Source organism: Helianthus annuus, chromosome 11 (genome assembly GCF_002127325.2).
Source record: "Helianthus annuus cultivar XRQ/B chromosome 11, HanXRQr2.0-SUNRISE, whole genome shotgun sequence".
NCBI classification, from domain to species: Eukaryota; Viridiplantae; Streptophyta; class Magnoliopsida; order Asterales; family Asteraceae; genus Helianthus; species Helianthus annuus.
In genome coordinates this window covers 123,019,690-123,042,257 of record NC_035443.2, presented here as the reverse complement: position 1 = coordinate 123,042,257, position 22,568 = coordinate 123,019,690, and the positions used below count along the sequence as shown (strand labels likewise).

General features: G+C 36.0%; 1 protein-coding gene across 2 annotated transcripts; it reads right to left on the bottom strand.

The window, feature by feature from the left end:
- Nucleotides 1-1,740: 1,740 nt before the first annotated feature.
- On the bottom strand, nt 1,741-7,977 carry LOC110908227 (RNA demethylase ALKBH10B). Of its 2 annotated transcripts, none has more exons than XM_022153134.2 (8): nt 7,813-7,977; nt 7,165-7,721; nt 3,683-3,813; nt 3,500-3,617; nt 3,084-3,185; nt 2,879-2,994; nt 2,493-2,647; nt 1,741-2,407 (listed from the first exon to the last, which is right to left on the bottom strand). In XM_022153134.2, the coding sequence occupies exons 2-8, from the start codon at nt 7,619-7,621 to the stop codon at nt 1,969-1,971; spliced, it is 1,518 nt and encodes a 505-aa protein (XP_022008826.1). In that variant the 5' UTR covers nt 7,622-7,721; nt 7,813-7,977; the 3' UTR covers nt 1,741-1,968. The 2 variants fall into 2 exon arrangements, with proteins under 2 accessions (XP_022008826.1, XP_022008825.1); XM_022153133.2 differs by having other exon boundaries at nt 7,928-7,977.
- Between the last annotated feature and the right edge of the window lie 14,591 nt (nt 7,978-22,568).

The window sequence follows — 22,568 nt, the reverse complement described above, 5'->3', positions numbered from 1 at the left end:
ATTTATATGGGTTATAAATAATGGTACCAATCAAGGTTAGAAACTTAGAATGCAACATCTTAACGTGAGTATTTTGTTGTGTTTTGTTCCGGTTACAGGTTATTTGTTTCCGTGTTTGAGTTGTATTTATCTCTTTCAAGTAGAGATGTTACCGAGTTGGAACTCTAAGCGTTAGTACAAAACACAACTCGAAATGTATCAGTGGCGGACCCAGGAATTTTTTCATGGGGGTGCAGAATATTTTCAAAGATTTTAGGCCCCTAGCTGTATAAAAATATCGGTTCATAGCGGGTCAGGTCGGATCATGTAAGACAAAAGAAGGTCAAACTAAAGTTTATAAATCATCAAAAACACGTCAAACATTATTACAAATTACAAACGTATTTAAAATTCTGCCCTACAAGGTTTTTTTTTGAAATATATCCAAAATATCGTCTAAAGATACTAAACACACCATAAGTTCATTACATTCTTACTCATTGTTCCTAACACATATAATTTGCTCCATAAGTTCATAAAACAACACTAAACACTTAAACAAAATAAACAATCATGTTCAACCATTGCCCGTAACTTTCAATTATATTTATAAACATTCAAGCCCTAATATTAATAGTTGATTACTTGTAACTAATCATTTAAACAAATAAAGCTATAAATAAAACAACAAAATCATTTAACTACAAGTCTAGAACAACAAAAAAATCAAAAAATATAAAAAGATTAAACCCTTACACATCTATATTCTCTCCTAATTATCACATAAAACAAAATAAATAAATAAATAAATAAACCATACTAGTTTTATATTGGAATTCTGACGTAATATGGGTCGGTCCAACCGGAATTTTGGTTTTTCCGGTAAAAAACACCACCAGGTCGTGAGCAGTGGCGTCAAGTCGCTTGGAGTTTTTTTTTTTTGGGGGGGGGGGGGGCGGGACTTGGAAATGGAATGGGTGGATGGGTTTGGGTTATTTTATTTAGTTCAAATTTCTTTAGGTTGGGTTTGAGCTTGTGTTAATAAAAATTAATTGCAGATTGGCCTTTGATTGGATTAAATAATTAAGTGAATAAGTGGTTAATAATTATTTTTTTCTAAGTTGGGCAGTTGAAAATTTTCAAGGGGTGCGGGTGAAAAATTCCAAGGGGTGCGGTCGGGATTTCCGGCGAAAAATAACACTAAAAATATTTTTTTCATGGGGTGCGCCCGCCCACCCTAGGCTTAGGGTGGGTACGCCCCTGAAATGTATAACAAGGCAAGCTCGGGCTTACCATGTATTGACTAAAAGTTCTTATCAGACTGTTTAATCAAACAAAACTATGGGGCGTGGGAAGGCCTCAGGGGAGTTCAAACAAGATCGGGGAGATTAGGGGGAATTCCCCATTTGCACCAAAGAAGGGTCGGGAGGGAAGATGTTTCCCAACGGGATAACCTGCCACCTCACCTCCCCGACGCCACACCCCACGGCCTAATATATATATATATATATATATATATATATATTAAAACATCAACCTGCCAACTACTTAGGACATGTTTAACCCATTTATAGCTTGATTACAAACTCATTTACAACCAAAAAAAAAAAACCTTTTATTTAGTCAAGCTATCAAGCATCAAGAAGCATAATCAAACGCTAACCGAATTCAAGGTTAGGTCAAGTGGTCAAGTCGAGCTTGAGCTTGACTCGACTCGCTTTTAGTCCTATGCAAATCTCAAAACAATCAAAACATGAGAACTAAATATGTAAAAGCGAAAAATAATGGTAATAAAGATAATAATTCACACTTTTCTTCAATAAAAGATTTTAACTATTTGTGATACTCATGGCGACTAACATTGGCATCGACACATGTAGTCTAATCATCAATACTAAAACCTATTAGATTCCCTCTAGACAAAAGATAACTCATGTTTCAAACGCCACACAAATGACAACACCCGCCCCTTTCACAGCCCCACATTTCTCAAGCAACGCTAATGACAGAATCAGGGGTTTTGTTTATTTTGTGTGGTTCAGTGGGTGCAGACAATGCTAGAAGACGCCCCCTTTGAGCACGGGGAGGTAGATGTTTAGTTTGTTTTTTAGACCCATTGTTCCATGGTAAGAAAACACCAGTCCCTCCACGTGGTAGCCTTCTTGGGCTCATAACCATGGGAGGGACCGGTGCTAACATAAGAAGTTGTGGGGCTCGAATGGCACCCCATTTGGGAAGAACGTGGACCAAATCGCCCGTTGGAAGGCTTGGCTGCCATACGGTCATGGCTCCGGCCATGGGATCTTTTGAGGGTGGGCTTTTGTCTATTCGGACTTTGAAAAATGTAATGCTGATTCGCTTAGTTGGAGACTGGGACATGGCGTGGCGTGCCATGTCCGCACTGTTTCCCCTCATCACTAAGAGTGACCTGTTGAATTGCAAAGCTAATTATCATAAGATACAATAAACTTATAATTAGAGGTATACTTAAAACAAGATTATAGATTGCTTACCCTTCCTTAAGAGAAAGCATGAGGGGTCCTTTATAGTTGCCTTCATTATCACAGACTAGACTACGCCCGAAAGCCATTGTAGATTCGGATAAAACAATTGTTGAGATAGGTTGCTCTAGATGTGGTGGTTTCAAGAAAGGCTGTGAAAATTCTCCCTGCATAAAAGTTCAGTGGTTGAGTATTGTGTGTGGCACGCATACACATACACATATAGACCCACATAATTAAGAATCCTGAGAACCGCGATAACAGTTTTAGCACATGTACATAACGCTTATGTGGTTCTGACAAATCTATACATCAAATTGATCATGTAATGAACGACCCTGTCTATCTATCCATATATACACACTGCAAAGACTTATTTTAAAAGTAAGTTATGGTACCTCATCAAAAAAGTTTATGATGCAGCTGTTGGGTCTTCTGTTTTCAGAAATTAAGTGAAGCTGAATTAGATGGTCAATGATAGCTTCAAGAGGAGCAGGAATCGGGTCGATATTGCCTGTAAACATATATAACGCGGTCACAATTTTATATTTTTGGATCAAATCTAGAATATTATTTATATTAAAGGATTTGTATGAGTCTTACTAGCTTGATCATCTTTAATCTGTCCAAAAATAGGAGCTCCAAACTGAATAAGTTCTCTCTTGATTGCCTTTGACTGCTGGTTGTACATGATAAAAGTCTCACCTAATCATCACCCACACCCAACAAAAAGGATTATAAAATCATGCTACCAAAAAAGATGACATTATTTTCTAAATAAGGAAATGAAATATTTCTAAGATATTATTAATTTGGAAACATTATTAATGGTCTTAAACGTATATAACTAAGGGTGTATTAATTAGTTGGTTCTACAAGTTAATATATACAGTTAACTGAAAATTAAGAAAATTAATTAACTGCTGCAAACCTGTTCAATCCCTTACTATCTCAAAACTTCGGTCGGAAAAGGAAAGAACAAGGTTAACTAGAAAAGCATCACGAATCACAGGATCCACCTGAGAGTTCACCATTTTGGCCAGCAATTCTGAGTTCAGTTACATAGTCGGTCAGCTTAGATAGCTCTGTCGCGTTAAGTATGTCCTCGTACAACTTCAACCCTCTCACCACATTCACCTGCCATTCCGCAACTCATCATCAATCATATGTTCAACACAATAATTAAATGCTAAAGAACCTACCATATGTCCTTTTACAGACTCCTTGGCTGCAAACCCTTTCGTTAGCTTCATTTCAGCCCGGCGCGCTTCCCAATCTTCTTGGTTTGAGCATACTTCAATGCTTTCTGCTGCCGAATTCACTTCTTGAGATCCTGGTGGTTCAAAGTGATACAACTAAATTATAAGCATAGATATAATATAGAATAATGAATAGTATTATGTATAATTACTCAGCTATGTATGAATACAACGAGAATACTTATAAAAAAGAAAAGAAAACCTAATCAATTCAGATCTCTTTCCTAATTATGGTTATAATAAATTCTTAACTTATACATTCTATCTAGTATATAATTGTAACCTTATGAAGATTTCTTAAAACGATTTGTCCAATCATGGGCGAAACCAGATGAGCTTTGAGTGTTCATTGGCTTTTCTAGTCTACCAAATTATCTGATAATAAAGGTATCTAACGTCGTCGTTTTCTTATAGCTTGATATTTGAAGCATCTTTCACCTGTTAAATAGTTTCAACCCATCACCTATTATGTTGGAAAAATTATTTACCTTTTTATTTGTAAATAAAAAATATACCCAACAACTTTATTAGTCACAATCATTGTTATGCCAACATACCATTTCTGACCTTATTCAGAGGATCTTTTTAGAATTTCAGAAGAAGAAACCACCAACCTCCCAATGTGGCGACCCCACCCCACCATATGGTCCATTCAATTCCTTTTATCCTTACCAAACACTTTTGTAAGCCTTTACAAGTAAAAACATTCGTTATTGGCACGCATCACTGTTTCAGGCTCCTTTCCACTAACATGTTATGACAAAGTCCCCTCCCACTATTGCAACTCATCCCACTAAGAAGATTGTCAAGATAGAATAAAGAGGACAGTGGTCAACAGATTATTATTTCTTATGGAGAGACTAAGGTTAAATCTTTAAAAGGTGTAAGTATTTAAGGGGAAAAATTAGCCGTTCAAAAAAAAAAAAAAGAATAAAGAGTAAAATGTCATTTAAGTCCATGAGGTTTGGCAAGTTTTGCGACTTTCATTCAAAGGTTTGTTTTTTCGCATCTCGATCCAAAAAGTTTGAAATCTTTTGTCACATTCATCCAATTCGTTAACTTAATCCCTTTTTCTCCGTTAAGTCAAGGGTATTTCTGTCTTTTTGTTAACTTATAGGGCAATTCGGTTTTTTTCACTTTATGTAAAAAGACTGAATACCACTAAAAAAGACCAAATTGTCCTTTAAGTTAACAAAAAAGATGAAAATATCCCTGACTTAACGGAGAAAAATAGATGAAGTTAACGAGCCAAGTGAAAATAGCAAGATTTCAAACCTTTTGGATCCAGATGCGGAAAAACAAGCCTTTGGACGAAGCAGCAAAATTGACCAAACCTTATGGACGAAAACAACATTTTACTCTAGAGTAAAAGTAAACTATTTTCTATCTTTTTTGATGTTATGTTATTTTACGGTTTATGTAACGTGCTTATATTCTTGGTAGCAATATGTAAGTAAATTAATTAAATCGTATACAGAAGGAAAAAAATATGCTACATGCATAAAAAGATCAAAAAGATTTTGACAAGCAATATATATAATTAAAGCATAATACAAAGGCAAAACCATGATATATAAAGTTAGAATAAAAGTTATATGTAATTTGTATAAAAATAAATAAATAAAGTTCAAAGGGTTTGGTCCACTAAGATGGGCGGAGGACACAACATACAGAGTTATAAAGGAATCCACGTCGCCCCAAGGGTTAGAATCCAATGACCAAATGTCAAAACCTCCACCAAACAAACTATGTATCTATGATAATTGGTCGTTAATTCATTGGTATCCCTAAATCTTTATGACTTTTCGTATATATTTTCGGATATTTAGAAATAAAATAAAGATCCAGACAGTACCCAGATGGTGACATCCGGTTATATGGGATCTGGAAATGCAGATTGCAGAGTGATGCTAAACCACACACATCTCGAGCAATTCAGCTCCCCTATGAAAGGTTAATATATATATATTTTTATCTAACTAGAGTTAACCCGACGGTCAACTCAGTACGGTTAATGAACAAATAATGTATTAGAAGTGTGTATAGAAACAATAGCAAATACTAATGATTAACCTCAACACGCTTAATCCTAATTACATATTTTAACAGTATCTATTGTCTATTTTATCTATTGTCTATTTTATGGGACTTGACCCGCACTAATTTGGTGGAGACAAGGCTATCTGTTGTGGTTTACTAAAATTGGTGCCAACCCAAGTAGATAGACTGGTTTCAAATTTTTAACTCACCGAAATTATGTAACGGGTGTCACTTGAATTCCAATTTTTTTATAAAAAATTTGTAATTTGGATGGCTTTAACTAATTAAAAAAGAGTCTGGCCCACACCTGAGCCCACTCATGCCCCCACGGGGTGGTGTTTCATGCCTATTTTGAATAATTTACCAAGGGTCGTGAACACATAACACATAGTATAAACTAAACACCTTATGTTACCATGTGGCAGTTGTTAATAAAATCTAAATAGAGTCATGCCTACGTTTACTCAAAGTTAGAAAAGGACTTTTTATAGACTTCGAAATTCACACCAAAATCCTCGGGAAATTACCAGACGTAACTGAATTATCATATTTAATGATTCTTGCATTCATAGGAGCAGAAAAAGATTAACAGAAGAAATTTAAGACTTTTAAAGTCAAATAAAATCAGTAAAATTAAAGGACATTAAAAGCTGCAAGTTCTAGAAACGATACATTGGGAAAAACAGAAAAAAAGACTGATTCTAACTAAAGTCGGAAGATACTAGAGGAAAAGAAACATTGTTGTTGAATTTGGCTGTGTGTGATATTATTGAATTAAAAATGTATATAAAGCTCCAAAAAACCTGTAAAGTACTAAAGTGTTCATTATAAAAAGAATTTATATATGTAAAACGGCCATAAATTTAAAAATTATTAAAATTAACGAGTAACATGTGTGTGATGACGATTGATAAACAGAGGATAGAGATTTGAAATCTACAATTTGACATAAACAAATATGCAGGTTATTATGAACTCAAGACTGACAGATGATTTTTTTCCAGATCCTACAATTGCAGTAAAAAAAAAAATAAATTAAAAAATAGACATTTTGCATCGACACATATGGACCAAATATCGATACTTGCATTCATTTTTATGGTTTTAAGTTTCAGTGCTACCGGTATCGAATCGATACTAGATCAAACAGGTACCAACCAAACAATGTCGGTACCGGTATTCAATTTTATGTTTTTAAGTTTCGGTACTGGTCTGATTCGGTATCTTTATAGTTTTTACTAACGACGGATACCGTACAATATTTGGCTCATAAGTACCGTAAGAATCGTAGAGTATTCGGCTCATAAATTCCATATCTATACGGTACTGATCTCATCCCAACACTATATTATTAAAACAACAAATACATAATAATAGTTCGTTACCTGCATCTGTAATCCCGCTTTTCGGCGAATAATCCTTGAACAAATCGTCATCAACCACCTCACCACCACCATTAACATCCATAATTTCCACCGGTTCCTCCACCACAATCTCACGCTTCATCTCCACCACCGGAACCTTCACCTTCTCCGCTACCTTCTCCAGCTCCACCGTCACATCCGCAATCGAAAAAAACTTCTGCATCTGAAGAATCGGGATCCAATTCAACCGGCGCCGATGAATCGCCGCAAACACCGCCTCATATTCACACCTTCCGCCTTCTAACTGCGACAAATGTCCACACAACGCATCGATTATCGCGTTCGCCGCCGCAAACTCGCCACGAAACCACGAGATTATCGCGTCCTTCGCGTACGCCTCCGGCATCACCGCCGCCGGCTGTACCGCCGTCGCCGGAATCATCATTGCCGGCGTTCGATCCGCCACAGGTGCAACCATGTCAGTTCTCGTCCGATTCACGTGAAATGAAACACTAATTTTCCGTTCACGTTTCAACGAAACGACGACGTACGACGGTGATTCAGTGATCGGAGATTACCTGTATGAAGAGAGATTGAAGATTTTAGAGAGAAAAACAGGAATGTATATAGAGACGATATATACGTGTATATATATATATATATGTGAACCTTGTATGTGTAGTTACTGGAATGTTCTTATCCGATATAAAATGAAACCCTAACTTTTTGTTCACGTTCTAATAAAACGACGACGTAAGGCGGTAAATCAGTGATCGGAAATTACCTGTATGAAATGAGGAGAGTTTTGAGATTTAGAGAGAGAAACGAATGCATAGATATGTATGTATGTATGTGTGTTTATATAGTGACCGGAAATAATGAAGGAAAAAACAAAAAATATTTTTTAGTGGAGATGAAAGCGAGGGGACATGATGCTGACGTGGCAAGTTATTATTTGTAACGTTTTGCCAGCGTGTAATTATTTTTTTATTTTAGGCTATTTTGGACAAAGTGTTAGGTTGCTGTATACTTATTAAAAAAATTAGAATCTAAAGATTCACATTCACATATGATATTTTAGTAAATGCTACAATTAAATGAATCTAGTCATCACGATGGAAAAGAAAAAGGTAAAAATAATTAAAGTTTGTAAAGAGTTTTTTAAAACTCAGTTAAACTTTTTACGTAATTAAACTCGGCCCTGTTGACGAATTGTTGTTTCTTGGAGCACAAGTTGATGATCAAGAAAAATGGAGTTTACGTTACACATACATATTTGGAATTGTTTGAAATTATCTAGTAAGTTTGATTAAGTAATTGTTTTCTCGGCCCATGACTTTATAGCCTACTGGCATTTTGGGGGTGAGATAAGACTTTAAGATCAATAGGTATTTGGTTCAATTACCACAAGGGTTTTTTTCCATATTTATTGGATTTCCTCCTGAATTTGTGTATAGGCATTATGCTTAATGGATATGATCGGGTGGTTCCACTGATGGCACGATGATACTACAGTGATCCGTTAGTGATCCAAATTTGTCATTCAAAAAAAAGGTTTGATTTAGTAATTTAGTGATGGCAATCTGAGTAGGTTTATAAGTTACCTAGACTTATACACATATTGTAATAAGTTTTTTTGTGTAGATTTTTTTTTTATATAAATACAATAGGGAGTTAGCCAATATTTTTTTCGTTTTGTTATTTGATACCGATCAACTTTGAATTGGTATTCGAGCCTTGTGAAGGACCTGCGAATAAAGAGCATGTAAGACCGTCAACCAAAAGTAGTTGCCAATTAAGGAGGGTTCAAGGCTAATCCGTTGAACTAGTGCTAAGAGTTTGCCAATTAAGGACTTTATGTGATTAATGCTACTTTGTGACCATAACGATATAACAAAAACTCTACCAACTAAAGACGTTATATTTCCATAACGTTAAAGCATTACATTACCGTAATGTGTACATGTTTTCTCACCCTGTGTTTTATAAATATTTAAAGAGTAGGGGCCGTCAACTCACCTTAGTTTTGCTCGGTAAGACTTAAGTGTTTTATGAGCTGGAGTGGTCAAGCACGTCATATTATGGTTACCATATGTTCATTAGTGTGTGCTCATACAAAACGCGTAAGTTCTACATGTAACTATCACATAGCAAGTAAACAAGTTGACACATAGTCGTTCAATCGTGTGGATTCGTGCATGTATTTATGGAATAACTTACGACATGTTAAACTATGGTCATGTAGGTATTAAAGAAGTAAGCACACCTAAGATAGCAAAATTAACACATAAGAATGTATAACTCAATTTACTGCAGTTCCCATTTCGGGAATTTTTATAAAATAGTTGTTGAGCTAGAAAAATTCCCAATAAATTATGTGACATGTCAACTAGTCCAGTGAACCTTGTGTAAAATTTTCAAAGCCTAACTCATCACAAAGAATTTATGAAAAATCAATTACTAAGCAGTGATCAGATTCGTCACTTTCTGACCTCTGTCTACGGTTTAATTTATTTAAAATCTTCGGTTATCCGATTGATGTGATTCTAGTTGGAGATTCATTTGGACACATAAAACAATTTAATGTATAAATTTCATAACATGTCACCAAGTGTCCAACAAGATACAACACAAAACATAAGACACCAAATCTGCCAATTTTCACAGCTTAGACCTTCGAAACGGTTTAAATCTTTTGATTGATCAAACGAGGTCGAAATATTATTAAACCAGCGCGGTTAGAAGCGTTTTCAAGAGGTTCATTTTAGACTCAAGAAAATCTCAAGTTGGTTCTATTATGATCAAGTTACAGTCGTTGCAAGACGGTTGCAAAATTCTAACAGCTTCTGTTTTCGACTTCACTTTACAAAAAAAACGAGTTTTAATGATTTCTTTATCATGTTTTGCGATTATACAACCTATCGACACCCTCTATGGCAGATTATACAAGTTGCCTATCCAATTAACCAACAAAACTCATCAAGATTTATCAAATAATCATCAAGAACATTAACCCTAGTGTACATATGTGATCACCAAGTTATTAAACCATCAAGAATCATTATGTAAATGTTAAAGTACAAATCTCTAGCAAAACCCTAACATATGTCATCATGTTTTCATGCATCAACTAATTAAACAACAATCAAAACTTCAAGTTTCACACATGTATATGAAATATAAACAATAATTAGATGATTATTGAAAGCAAGCAAAGGCCTAGAGATGAAGAAGATGATGATCCGAAAGATGTATGTGTGTGCCAGAGAGAGAGACGACGAAATAGAAAGAGAGAGAGAGAGAGAGTACGTGAATAGGAGGTAAGGGCAACCTAGGGTTTGGTGATTGTTTATATTATGTTTTAAAAACAAAACTATAGTAAATGCACAAAACCTCCCCCAAGTTTTCTAAATCAAAACTTGGGTAGAAAGTCATCAACATAACTTTGTATAAAGACTCATAAGTCCCTTTATTTGCAAAGTTAATCAACTTAACTTCATGTGTTAAAACTTGTGCGTGTAAACGAATAATACCTAGCGGAAAGGGTTAACGACATTAACCTGAAAGTACGGGATGTCACATTATCCCCATGTTGAAAGAATTTTCGTCCAAAAAATTGAGTAAGCATGAGTTGTGTCGCTAAGTTTGATTGAAAATTACCCAGGCTGTCACATCAACCCCCCATTGGATGAATTTCGTCCCGAAATTCAGTTTGTGTTATCTGCAACTTGTGCTTCGGTTGTAAAGAGGCAAGGATACTTGTCTTTTATTTGGTCCTCTTTTCCCCACGTGAAATCTGGTCCACGCTTAAAGTTCCAATGAACCTTAACGATCGGTATCTTGTTGTGCCTCCAAGTCTTGACCTCCTGATCCATAATTTTAATTGGTACTTCAATGAACTGTAGTTGTTTGTCCACTTGGATCTCGTCCAATGGAACGACTAGTGTTTCATCCGCCAAACACTTTTTCAGATTTGAAATGTGGAAAACTTTGTGAACTCCACTGAGTTCATTAGGAAGATTTAATTCATATGCTACCGGCCCGATTTTCTTCGTGATTTCAAAGGGCCCATATAGCGCGGGTTTAGCTTGCCTCGTTTGCCGAAACGAATCACACCCTACCAGGGTGATACCTTTAGTAGGACTCTATCGCCTACTTGCAATTCCAATGGTTTACGGCGTTGACCGGCATAGCTCTTTTGACGACCCCGAGCTTGTAACGCTCCGCGTTTTCGAACTTTCCTTATTTAGAAAGTTTATTCGTAATTCTATTTTTGGAAACTTGCAACCATATTGTATTCGTATTTCATTTACAATCTTGTAATCCGAGACCTTAATCTTAACGAAATTCCACACTTTATACATACGTGTTATACACACAATCAATCGTTAATTACTTGTTTACTTACAATTTAATACTTGTTATACTTCCGAAATGCTATTCACGCATTCACGATACGAAATTTATGCATACATACGCTTTCGATACTTATGTTAAATTACGAAGTTTTAGCATAAAATGATGAACATATAAAAGTTCAGGGACTAAAATGCAATAAAACTAAAAATTGGCTAAATGAGGCGTGGTGCTACGCGACACCTCACCCCCATTTAGCTTGGCAGGGCGCCAAGCCCCTTAATCCGCGGATTATTGTTTCCAGCTCTTGGGCTGGCCAATTCCCTCCACCTTTCTTCCCCAGTTACCATACAACCTTCTTTAACACTAAACCCTACCTCACCGTTATAAAACCAAGCCTCCATCACCCAATTTTCACTTTCCCAACTCCTTTACACTCTCAAAAGACTCCCAAATCAGTTGCAAACACAAGAAAAGGTAGAATTATTCTAAGTTCTAAAGTGGGTCCAAACTCACCTTTCTTCATGTTTGCTTCATCTTTTCTTCGACTTGAAAGCTTGGAACACCTCTAGGAGTGTTTCCATAAGTTTACCATGGTAAACTAAGGTGGAACATCACTATTTTGAGGTTCAACTTTCTGTTCTGAAGTTATATTTAGCAAACTTTTTCATAACTTAACTTTATTGAATGAATCTTGTTCCTAAACCCATCTATAGTTACGGGGCTTGTTTAAGGATGATTCTTGTGAGTTTAGAGGTTTAAACACCCTCTAAACTTTCTGTTTCAGACAAGGTTTAGATGACCTACAAGTGATGAAACCATCCAAGCTCACCATCTTCAATATGGTGAGACTTGTGTTTTGGTAAAGGTGTGAACCATGGAAGTCTTGGCTTTCCAAACTTGTTCCACCACCTCACTTGATGTTTTGTTGATGTTCAACTAAGTAGTTTCCAAGACCCAAAGTAAGTTAACCCCGGCTCGCTTCCAACATTTGCCATGTTGGGTATGACACGCCCGGGGGTCTTATTTGGCTACTTAGGATCTTATTAGGTTAGTTGTATTCTCATTTTTATTTATGACCAACTGGGTTATCAACTATGTTGATAACTTTGTGCTTTGGTGAATTCATACAATGAGGTTTAATGGATGTTAATCATCCTACCTGTGACACCCAGCTATTTCGAGCCTGTACTGTACAAATGTGACACGTGTTATGAATAAATACTGTTGGTATCTTATTAAGTGTGGTGTTATTATAAGGAATTCATTTTGTTGGAAAAAAAAAATCCAAACTTTGTTAAAAATTAGGTTGGCAATAATAAGATAAACGCTTATCGCGTAACGAACAAAATGCTTAATGAACGTTGGTGACCGCCCGGTTATTGTTGAAGTCCTAAAAATTGTTATGATTAAAATTCTATTTTAATCATATTCGTGAAGAAAAATTAATTCAAACCCTTAAATCTCTATTTTTGCGAATTTAAGCGCACACTGCGCAATACCGCGCGTATACTGTAAAATACAGATAACACAACCAGTCAAGACAAATAAATTATTGTTCCGCAATATTATGGTGAGTTAACTTTTATAGAACGATGAAAATAATTTTAAACGCCTTAAAACGCGACTAAAACGCATAATAAAATACCCGATGTCCAGTTAAATACATGTATTTAACACTATATATAACATATATATGTATACATGCAATTGTGTGTGTATGTGGGGACATAGGTGGCGGCTCAAGAGCCTACCTTTTTCCTTCATTTGCCAAGTGTTGAACAAGTGCTACCATGCAATGATTAAGAAGAATTCAACACTCCATCAAATATCTAATTTCCAAATCAAAAATCCCAAAAACCTTCTCTCTTCCCCATCTCGGCCGAACACTCCTACAATCACCTCCATTTTCATTTTTGTTCAAGTCTTGAAGAGCCAAGTCCAATCCAATCTAGTTTCAAGTTCATTTGAAGATCCAAGAAGGTTTTCAAGTTGAATTCTAAGAAGAACAAGCCCCATCTCATCAAAATCTTATCAAAACCCATCAAAATCTTGAAAGGTATAAATTACTTCTAAAAATCTTGTTCTTGATTCTTAGTGATGATGATGAAGATGATGATGGAAGGTTTCTCGTAAACTTGGAGTTCTTCACAAACTTGAAAATTTATAACGGATGGGTTTTTAAACAAAATAAAAATGGAACCTTATGTGTGTGTATACTTGGCCGAAAATGTGTGTATATGTGGGTTAGAGATGGTGTTTTGATTATTAGTTGATTTTAATTGAGATGATTCTTGAAAGATTGATGCATGCATAATCAACAAGGTTTTGAGTAAAGGTGATATAATGAATGATGAACATATAAAAAGTGAATTTTTGGAAGTATATATGTATGTATGTGCCATGTATATATATACATATGCATGAACTTGTGGGTTTTGTTGTATATCAAATAGCGAGAATCACAAAAAACATCGTTATATCATGTATGTGATCGAGCACTTTACTGTTCTAATTAAATCTTCGAACAACGGCAACGAGATAAAGCGGTTAATAACAGAGTGCAGTCAAATACACACGAATTCCCAATTTCCTCAAACAAAATGAGACAGTTAATCTACATAATCCACCAAACTCATTAAAAAACATTCAGATTGAACATAACCCTAGATCAGAAATTAAAACCAAAATCCTAGCGCAATCAAATCGCACACGAAATGTGACAATAATCAACATAGTGCACCAAATTCATTCAAAAACATTCAGATTAACACATAGCCCTAAAGCACAAACAAAACTAAAATCCTAGGCAGTGAAATCGCACACAAATTTCCAATTTAATCAAACGAAATGAGACGGTTAATCCACATAATCTGCCAAATTGATTCAATAATCCACATCAAAAACCCTTTAAAGAAAGATGAAATACCCGTGGAAATCACCACCCATGAAAGTCGTAGTGTTCAGGTTCTTTGTCAGTCGCATGATGGTGGCTCTGGTTAGGGTTTTCTTCGAAATATATAATCAAGAGGCAGAGATAAAACTCAGATTAGGGTTTCTCAATGGAATGGCTGAGAGGATGAAATCACTACAGTTAGGGTTTATAAGCTACAAAATCAAATCAAAGAAAAAGGATTTTTGATACCAATCGTACTTACAGATGGAAAACTCATTCATATTTTGGAAGGTGGTTTGAGAGAAGATGAGAGAATGATTGTGTGTGATTTAGGAAATTATTTGGTGTGAGATGAAAGCAGGATACAATACGTCTTCAATTGCCGCTCAAATGGAAAAGTGGAGAAACAATCAAATGCCACGTGGCAATAAGTGGTTTAAGAAAATGTCATGTGGCCTCAACTTGTTTTGCTTTATTATAATTTATAGATTATAGATTTATAGATGTGCCCTTGTAAGTTACTATTTTAAGTCTCGGTAAACCAAACAAATCCTATATTTCCATAAGAAAATAATAGCATATTCAAAAGAAAATTTTACCAACAATTAAGCATAAGCATGGTATTAATTCTACCAAACTATTTATTTAAGTTATATATGTTTTATGATGAGGAAATTGTAGTAATGTACCAACTGTGGAATAATATAAGTCAATTATTGTACTTTTTAAGTTTGAAGCACATATGCACTTCTCTTTTGAATAAATTCTTATGCTAAAGTGAATAGAAATAGAAACTTTCTTAGAAAGAATGTAAAAGAGAAGGTTCTTCTTTGTGATCAATAATGGCAAAAGCACTCCCTTTAGTGTTGAAGAAGAATATATAAAAAGAGTGATGAGCAATTCATTGATCCATCAATGTTCCTCGCTTCAGAATCTTAAACCATATGCGACTTATGTACATTCCTCGCTTCAGAATCTTAAACCATATGCGACTTATGTAAATGTATCCTATCTCAAATATACTATTCTCAATGGAGTCATGGTTTTGAAACTGTACCAGTCGAATCGGTTAAACCAGGAAGCGGTATCTTCTTTGGTCCAGTATGCATTGTTCTAACCGCAAAACCCTTGAGCAATGAAGAAGAAAAAAGGAGCTAAGGGGAGTGGCACTGATATGTAAAAGTAGAGAAATAGAGCAGCCATGTGAAACTTGAATAAAGAATGAAGATAAAAAGAGTTGCATGGTGAAGAAGAACAAGATGGGCAACTGTTTGTTTATTTTGTAAAACATACAGACTTCTAATTTGTTGTTTGATTTTATTTAATTTCAATTTTTTATTTAGTATGAATGATTCATTATTTTCTAGGTTTTTAAATTACCTTTTAATTTTTTTTATAACTTATTTTTGAGTGAACCGATAGAGCGATCGTTTAATTGGTTAAATAATCAATTCATTTTTTCAAATATTAACATGAGTACTAAACAATGAGAAAGGCCTGATGGCGCCTTGCACACCAAAACAATGGGCGCTATGCCCAAAAAAAAAAAGAAAGGCGTGATGTTTTTCGCGGCGCCATGTGTTGATTATTTGATTTTTTTGACCGTTTATCAACGGTCATATGTAAAAAAAAAAATCAATTTTTTTAAATTTTCACACTATAAATACCCTCCTACTCTTCCATTTTTTTTACAACTCAATACATTCCCATTCTCATTCTCTATATATTTTTAAAAAAGCTAGTCTCACCTTATTCAAAAAAAATGGGTTCCCTGTCGGAAGACTCTTTCACCGAAATTTACCGAAAATTTTTTTCGCCCGTCGAAGATGCGGCCGAGGAAGAAGCGGTTACGAGTGCATGTACTTTTGTGATACAAGCATTTGAGCACATGCGGCCTACTCCCCCTCCACGACCCATCTTGCAACGCACCTATATCTTGCGAGATCGTGAAGCCGCGAACGAGCGTTTGATGAAAGACTATTTTGATGCGACACCGGTTCACGGACCGAATGTTTTTAGACGACGTTTTCGGATGAGCCAAAGGTTATTTTTGCGCATTAATAATGATTTGGAAAATAGGTATGATTTCTTTAAGCAAAGAATGGACGCGCGAGGATATCTAGGCTTCACCTCAATTCAAAAGGTCACATCCGCCTTACGCGTATTATCATACGGAAACACGTACGACATCAACGACGAGTATTTGAAGATGGCGGAGAAAACAACCCGAGATTGCTTGGAACATTTTTGCTATGGTAATTTTTATTGTCTTTTATTTATTTACTTTTATATATTTATTTTTTAGTAGCTTACTAGTAAAACTTTTGTATATTAAATTATATTTTAGGTATATGCCAGTTATATGGAAAACGTTATTTGAGAAACCCCACTTGGAACGACCTTCAAAAAATATATGAGGTGCATCTAGAAAAGCATGGAATACCCGGCATGATTGGTAGCTTGGATTATCGTCAATGGCGTTGGTATAATTGTCCAACCGCATGGCGAGGTCAACATACACGGGGTGATAAAAAAGGGCCAACTTTGGTATTACAAGCTGTTGCGTCATACGACCTTTGGATTTGGTCGGCCTTCTTTGGTGTAGCCGGGTGTTTTAACGATATTAATACGTTAGAGGCTTCACCATTAATAGAGGGCTACATTTCTGGAACTATACCAAAGGCCGGTTTTCATGCAAATGGGAACGATTACGAGCATGGCTACTACTTGGCCGATGGTATCTACCCTGAGTATTCGATTATTGTTAAAACGTTTTCTGAAACTTTCGATGAAAAAAGAAAGTATTTTAAAAAATTACAAGAGTCTTCGAGAAAGGATATCGAGAGGTGTTTTGGGGTTCTACAGCAACGATGACATTTTCTCAGAAATCCTTGTCGCATGTGGCATAAGGATAGAATACGAATGGCTATGTATGCTTGCATAATTTTGCATAATATGATCATTGAGGATGATGGAAGAGCGATATGCCAAAACTATATTCCCGAAGATTTAGTCGAAGGAACCCAAGCGACAATGGAAGAGAGACTCGTAAATGCTCAGCTATTGCGATCTAGAGAAATACATAACACGTTGAAGGCGGATTTGGTTGAGCATGCTTGGGCGATTCGCCCAATTCGATTCAACAGTGATCACGACGAAGATTCCGAGGAAGAAAAGGTTGAGGAATTCGAAGACGGGAACTTTGAAGACGTAGGTTTGGATGCTGGAGAAAACAAAGAGGAAGAAGGAGAGAACGAAAATGAAACCGAAGAATAAATTTATTTTCTAGGTGTAATTTTTTTTCTTTAATGTATTGTTTTTTATTTAATGGAATGTTTTTTAATTTTATAAAACTTATAAATTAATTAAAAAAATGAAAATTAAATTAATTGAGTAATGATGACAAAGGGGCTTTATGACTACGGCCTCAAATTGCATAACGCCCCATAAAGCCCCTTGCTGACGTGTCATGCCACATGTCGCATAACGCCCCCAAAAGGGCTTTATGACTACACATGGCCTAAGGTTACAAACTAATAGAGGATCAGATCCCAAACAAATGACTTGCCGAGAGTGCTCAATCCAAGAACAAGAGTAATAAAATTAATAATAAATCAGTTATTACTAATGAGCACTAACCTAAGTAAAAAGGTTTTTGTATATTAGCAATTGTGCATTGAAAAATAACAAGGGCATTTACAATGAGGTCTTTTGACCCTAATGGATGCAAAAGTTAAGAAGAGAGGCCCAAGGTGGAGGAGAGAGGGGACCGACGTGGAGAGGGAGAAGAGATGGGCCCCTTCATGGAAACGGGCGGTCCATAAAGGAGGTCAAAAAGATTTGGTGTGGCGTGTGAAGAGTTTTCTAGACAGCTACTATCATGCAGGAGAGATGGGTATGCGAGCCTCTAATTGTAGATGCTCAAAGTGCTAAACAATAACAAAACCAATCTTTAGTTTCGCAAACACTATCTGACTCGGGTTGTGTCACAAGGTTCCATAAAAGAAAGTTGAACTAGCGAGAGATGATACTAAGGGGGTTTTGTTGTCAAAATCTAGGGTATGAGAAAGTGGAAAATAATCTCTCTTTAATTTTAAGTGATTTACAGGAAATAAGTCTTGAGTTTCCTTTGATTATCATACTTAATCCATTTAGGGTGGAAATGGTGCTTCTCACATGCGGAGTGATAAACTCTCCATTTAATCAATCACCTTATATCATATCAACTCTTCTCTTTATTCTTCATTTTACACTCATGTAAGATTAAATATGATGCAGGGATATTAATTTGGAGATTAATTCTATCAGTTATTTGAATTTTAATTTCGTAATCTTTTTTATTTAGTTTCCTGATATTATGATTCTGGATTATTTAGCTTCCTCACCTCTATAAGGGGATTTAGGGTTTATTATTTGATGAGTTTTTCTTGAATTTGATTATAAAGAACTTTGTTCTTGGAACCTTTGGTTCGATTTATCGTCTTTGGTTATCAATTGTTCTTGAGCCATTTGAGTACGCGTCCGAACTGTATCATTTGGTATCAGAGCTTTTGGTTTTCAAATGGCTCTACGTGGAAAAGAAGAAACTTTCGTTCGTAGATTCGCCGCCGGAGGCAACGACGGAGTTCCTTTTAATCCGCGAGGATATGGTGATCATTCTCGTAGATTCGCCGCCCGAGGCAACGAGATTGTGGACCATGAAAACTTTCGTGAATCATGTGATGGTTATCATCCCCGTAGATTCGCCGCCCGAGGCAACGAGGATCCTAACCTTATCTATGATTCTTCTCCCGTATTTGATGAGTATGAGGATGATGTGTGGTATGCTTGGGCAACCGGTGGTTCATATCGTTGTCGTTTCGATGAAGCCGTGAGATTGAGTGAGAATTCCTTGAGTCCGAAGATCGCAGTGGTTAATGGTGGTCATATGCGTTCCTGGGATTATCGAAGAAGCTCGCAGGTAACTTTGGAATGTTTAAATATTTCTTATTATATTGCATTTTCTCCTACCTTGGTTTCTACTCCATTAGTATCACAACAGTATAGGTTGAAATTGGGATTAAAGTCTCTAGATGATGGGTATCTAACTCCCATACTAAGGAAAAAATCTATAGTGGGTTTAAAGAATGTCTGTAATGTTAAAGATGTTAAAGGTGGCGGCCCTACGGTGGTGATTAGCGGTTCAGTAGCTTCGCTTGTAATCTCGTCTTTTATGCCGAGGGAAATTATCGGATCGAATGTTGACGCAAGAATTATGGGATTTCAATTGAAAGGAGATAATTTGAATACTCAAAAGATTAATATTGCCAATTATGTAGGTGATATTGTTGGAATGTGCGATCATGTGCATGAGAATGATATCTTTGAAAAGGATGCCATAGAATTAAACGACTCAGTGGAGCCATATTTATGCACGAAAAATTGTAAAATTCCATATAATCTTACTGGTCCATTATATTTAAGTACTATGAGTGGTGGTCCATGTAGACTTTCGATGGGAGAGCAACACAAAGATAATGCCATGGATCATTATAATGGTGGGAGTATAAATGCTCCTTGCAAATTAAATAGTTCAAAACATAATGCATATCCACTTCATTCAAAGCTTGTACCCCAAACATGTGTAGAAGTTAAACAAACGAGTGGGCCAGAGAATTATAGTGATCTAGCGGACGGGCCAAAGATGGGTGAATTAGATTTTTACTCGCTAGTGGATAAGATGCATTCCAATACTTCATTCGACCCAGGTGGCACCAGTCAGTTAGGCGATACGACATGTGAAGTTAAGATGTTTAGGCGAGTCATGATAACAATAATAAATGGGAATCGGGTTGATGTTCCTTTTGATCCAGGTGGCTTTGATCCGAAGGCAAAACTCGAGGACGAGTTTTTTTCGAAGACGGGGAGTATGATGCAGGGATATTAATTTGGAGATTAATTCTATCAGTTATTTGAATTTTAATTTCGTAATCTTTTTTATTTAGTTTCCTGATATTATGATTCTGGATTATTTAGCTTCCTCACCTCTATAAGGGGATTTAGGGTTTATTATTTGATGAGTTTTTCTTGAATTTGATTATAAAGAACTTTGTTCTTGGAACCTTTGGTTCATTTTATCGTCTTTGCTTAATCAATTGTTCTTGAGCCATTTGATCGCACGCGATCCGTATCAAAATATTTTTATATTATATTTAATCTAGTAGCCATTATAATCATTTACATTATATGGATCAAAATATATAACAATCCTATTAAATAATTAGTTGGTAATTGTTGATGGGCCTAATTACCCTTATTAACTAATTAGGGTTTCCTCCTGGGTGCATATATAAGGAGAATAATGTGGAGGTTAAGGGGTTAGACAGTTTCACAAACCCTAATTACTCATAACATCAAATCGCCTCCTCTCCATAACCGATTACCCTTTATCGGTTCTCATCATCACCATCATTAGATTGCACCCTAAGGAGGAACCAGATCAAGATGACAATCATGTCAAACCTTATTGCTGCGTTTCACATCTGGATTCTCTGCTGACCTGTACTACTGCAATCAGGTATGTTTTTCATGTTTTCCATTATGCCTAAAACAGAACTGACCAACATGTGGTATCAGAGCATATGTTGATTAGTCAGTTCTGTTTTCGTATCCATTATTCTGGGATTGAAATCTGGAAAACAGAAGTTTTGAAAACTCAATAAAATTCACGGCTGGTTTCGAGTCATATGTGCCGAAATCATTGTTTTTTTCGGAAAAAGGATAATAAAAGTTCACTCGAAATCATAATGGTAAATCTTAATTGTACCGAAATCTGTTTAAAACCCTTAAAATTCAGGTTTCGGGTTCCAGAATCATGTTTTTATTTTTAGGGTTCATCATGTGTTCTTAGGAAAATTTGAAATTCCTTTATGTTTTGGAATATAATTAGAATTGTTGAATGTTTTTCCTAATTTTGATCTGTTTTGTCTAATGAGAATTTTCGAAATCTGTTAAAAGGATAAACAGATTATGATTTTCGAAATATTCTGTTAAAATTAGATCAATGTTAAAACAGGAAATTCTATCACAATTCCTAAGAATTCGAATTTTCAGTTATGATTTTACATTAACAGCTGTTACAGTGGACTCGAGACCATCAGGTTTCGACTCGAGACCAAGATCTCGAATCAAGACCACAAGGTCTCAACTCGAAATCATAAGTGTTCTCAAATATTTATAACTCGAGACAACGATTTCGACTCGAGACCATAAGTTTTCGACTCGAGACTACTGAGGTTTCAACTAAGGGCTTCAACCTTTACAACTCGAAACAAAGGTCTCGACTCGAGACCATAAGGTCACAACTCGAGACCATAAGGTTGCGACTCGAGACCATAAAGCTACAACTCGAGACTACAAGGTCACAACTCGAGACCATGGTTGCGACTCGAGACCTCATAAGGAGTCGAGATCTCATAATTCACAGCAGTCGAGACCATGATTACGACTCGAGATACTGAGGTTGCGACTCGAGACCATTAATGAGTCGAGACCTCATAATGTTATAAGCTGAGTCGAGACTTGACTCGAGATCTCACTCGAGACCTCATAACTGACTCAAGATCTCATAACAGACTTGAAACCTCATTATTTTAGGCTGTTTAATGTGAACTAAGATTTAGCTCGGGGCTCCGCCCCGAACCCCATGCGGGGGCACGTTGTTCCCCTGCAACCCCAGCGAACTCATCGCGGAGTTCGATCCGCGCTAACAGGTGGTTTGCTACTAAATAATTGGTTTTTGTAATTAGTTAGTTAATTAATGAGGATCAAATAATGTTTTACAAAACCAAAATGGCTTAACTTGAATGAGCTTCTGATGTATCACTTCTGGCCAAAGCTGATTTGATGCATCTACTTATCATCCAAGTATTACGAAAGCTATGTTAAGTGTGCATCATAAACATGAATGTCTTAATATCTGGCCAAAGCTGATTTAATTCCTTCATAGATGGCATACTTAACAAGTGCATAACTAAAGTGATTGTCTCAATTTCTGGCCAAAGCTGATTTGTTACAACCACTTTTCACACATGCTTAAATGATTACACCTCTGGCCAAAGCTGTTTTGTCTTCGTTTAAGTAGAACTTTAAGTAGTCTATTATTTTGATGTTAGTAATAGACACATCACAACCT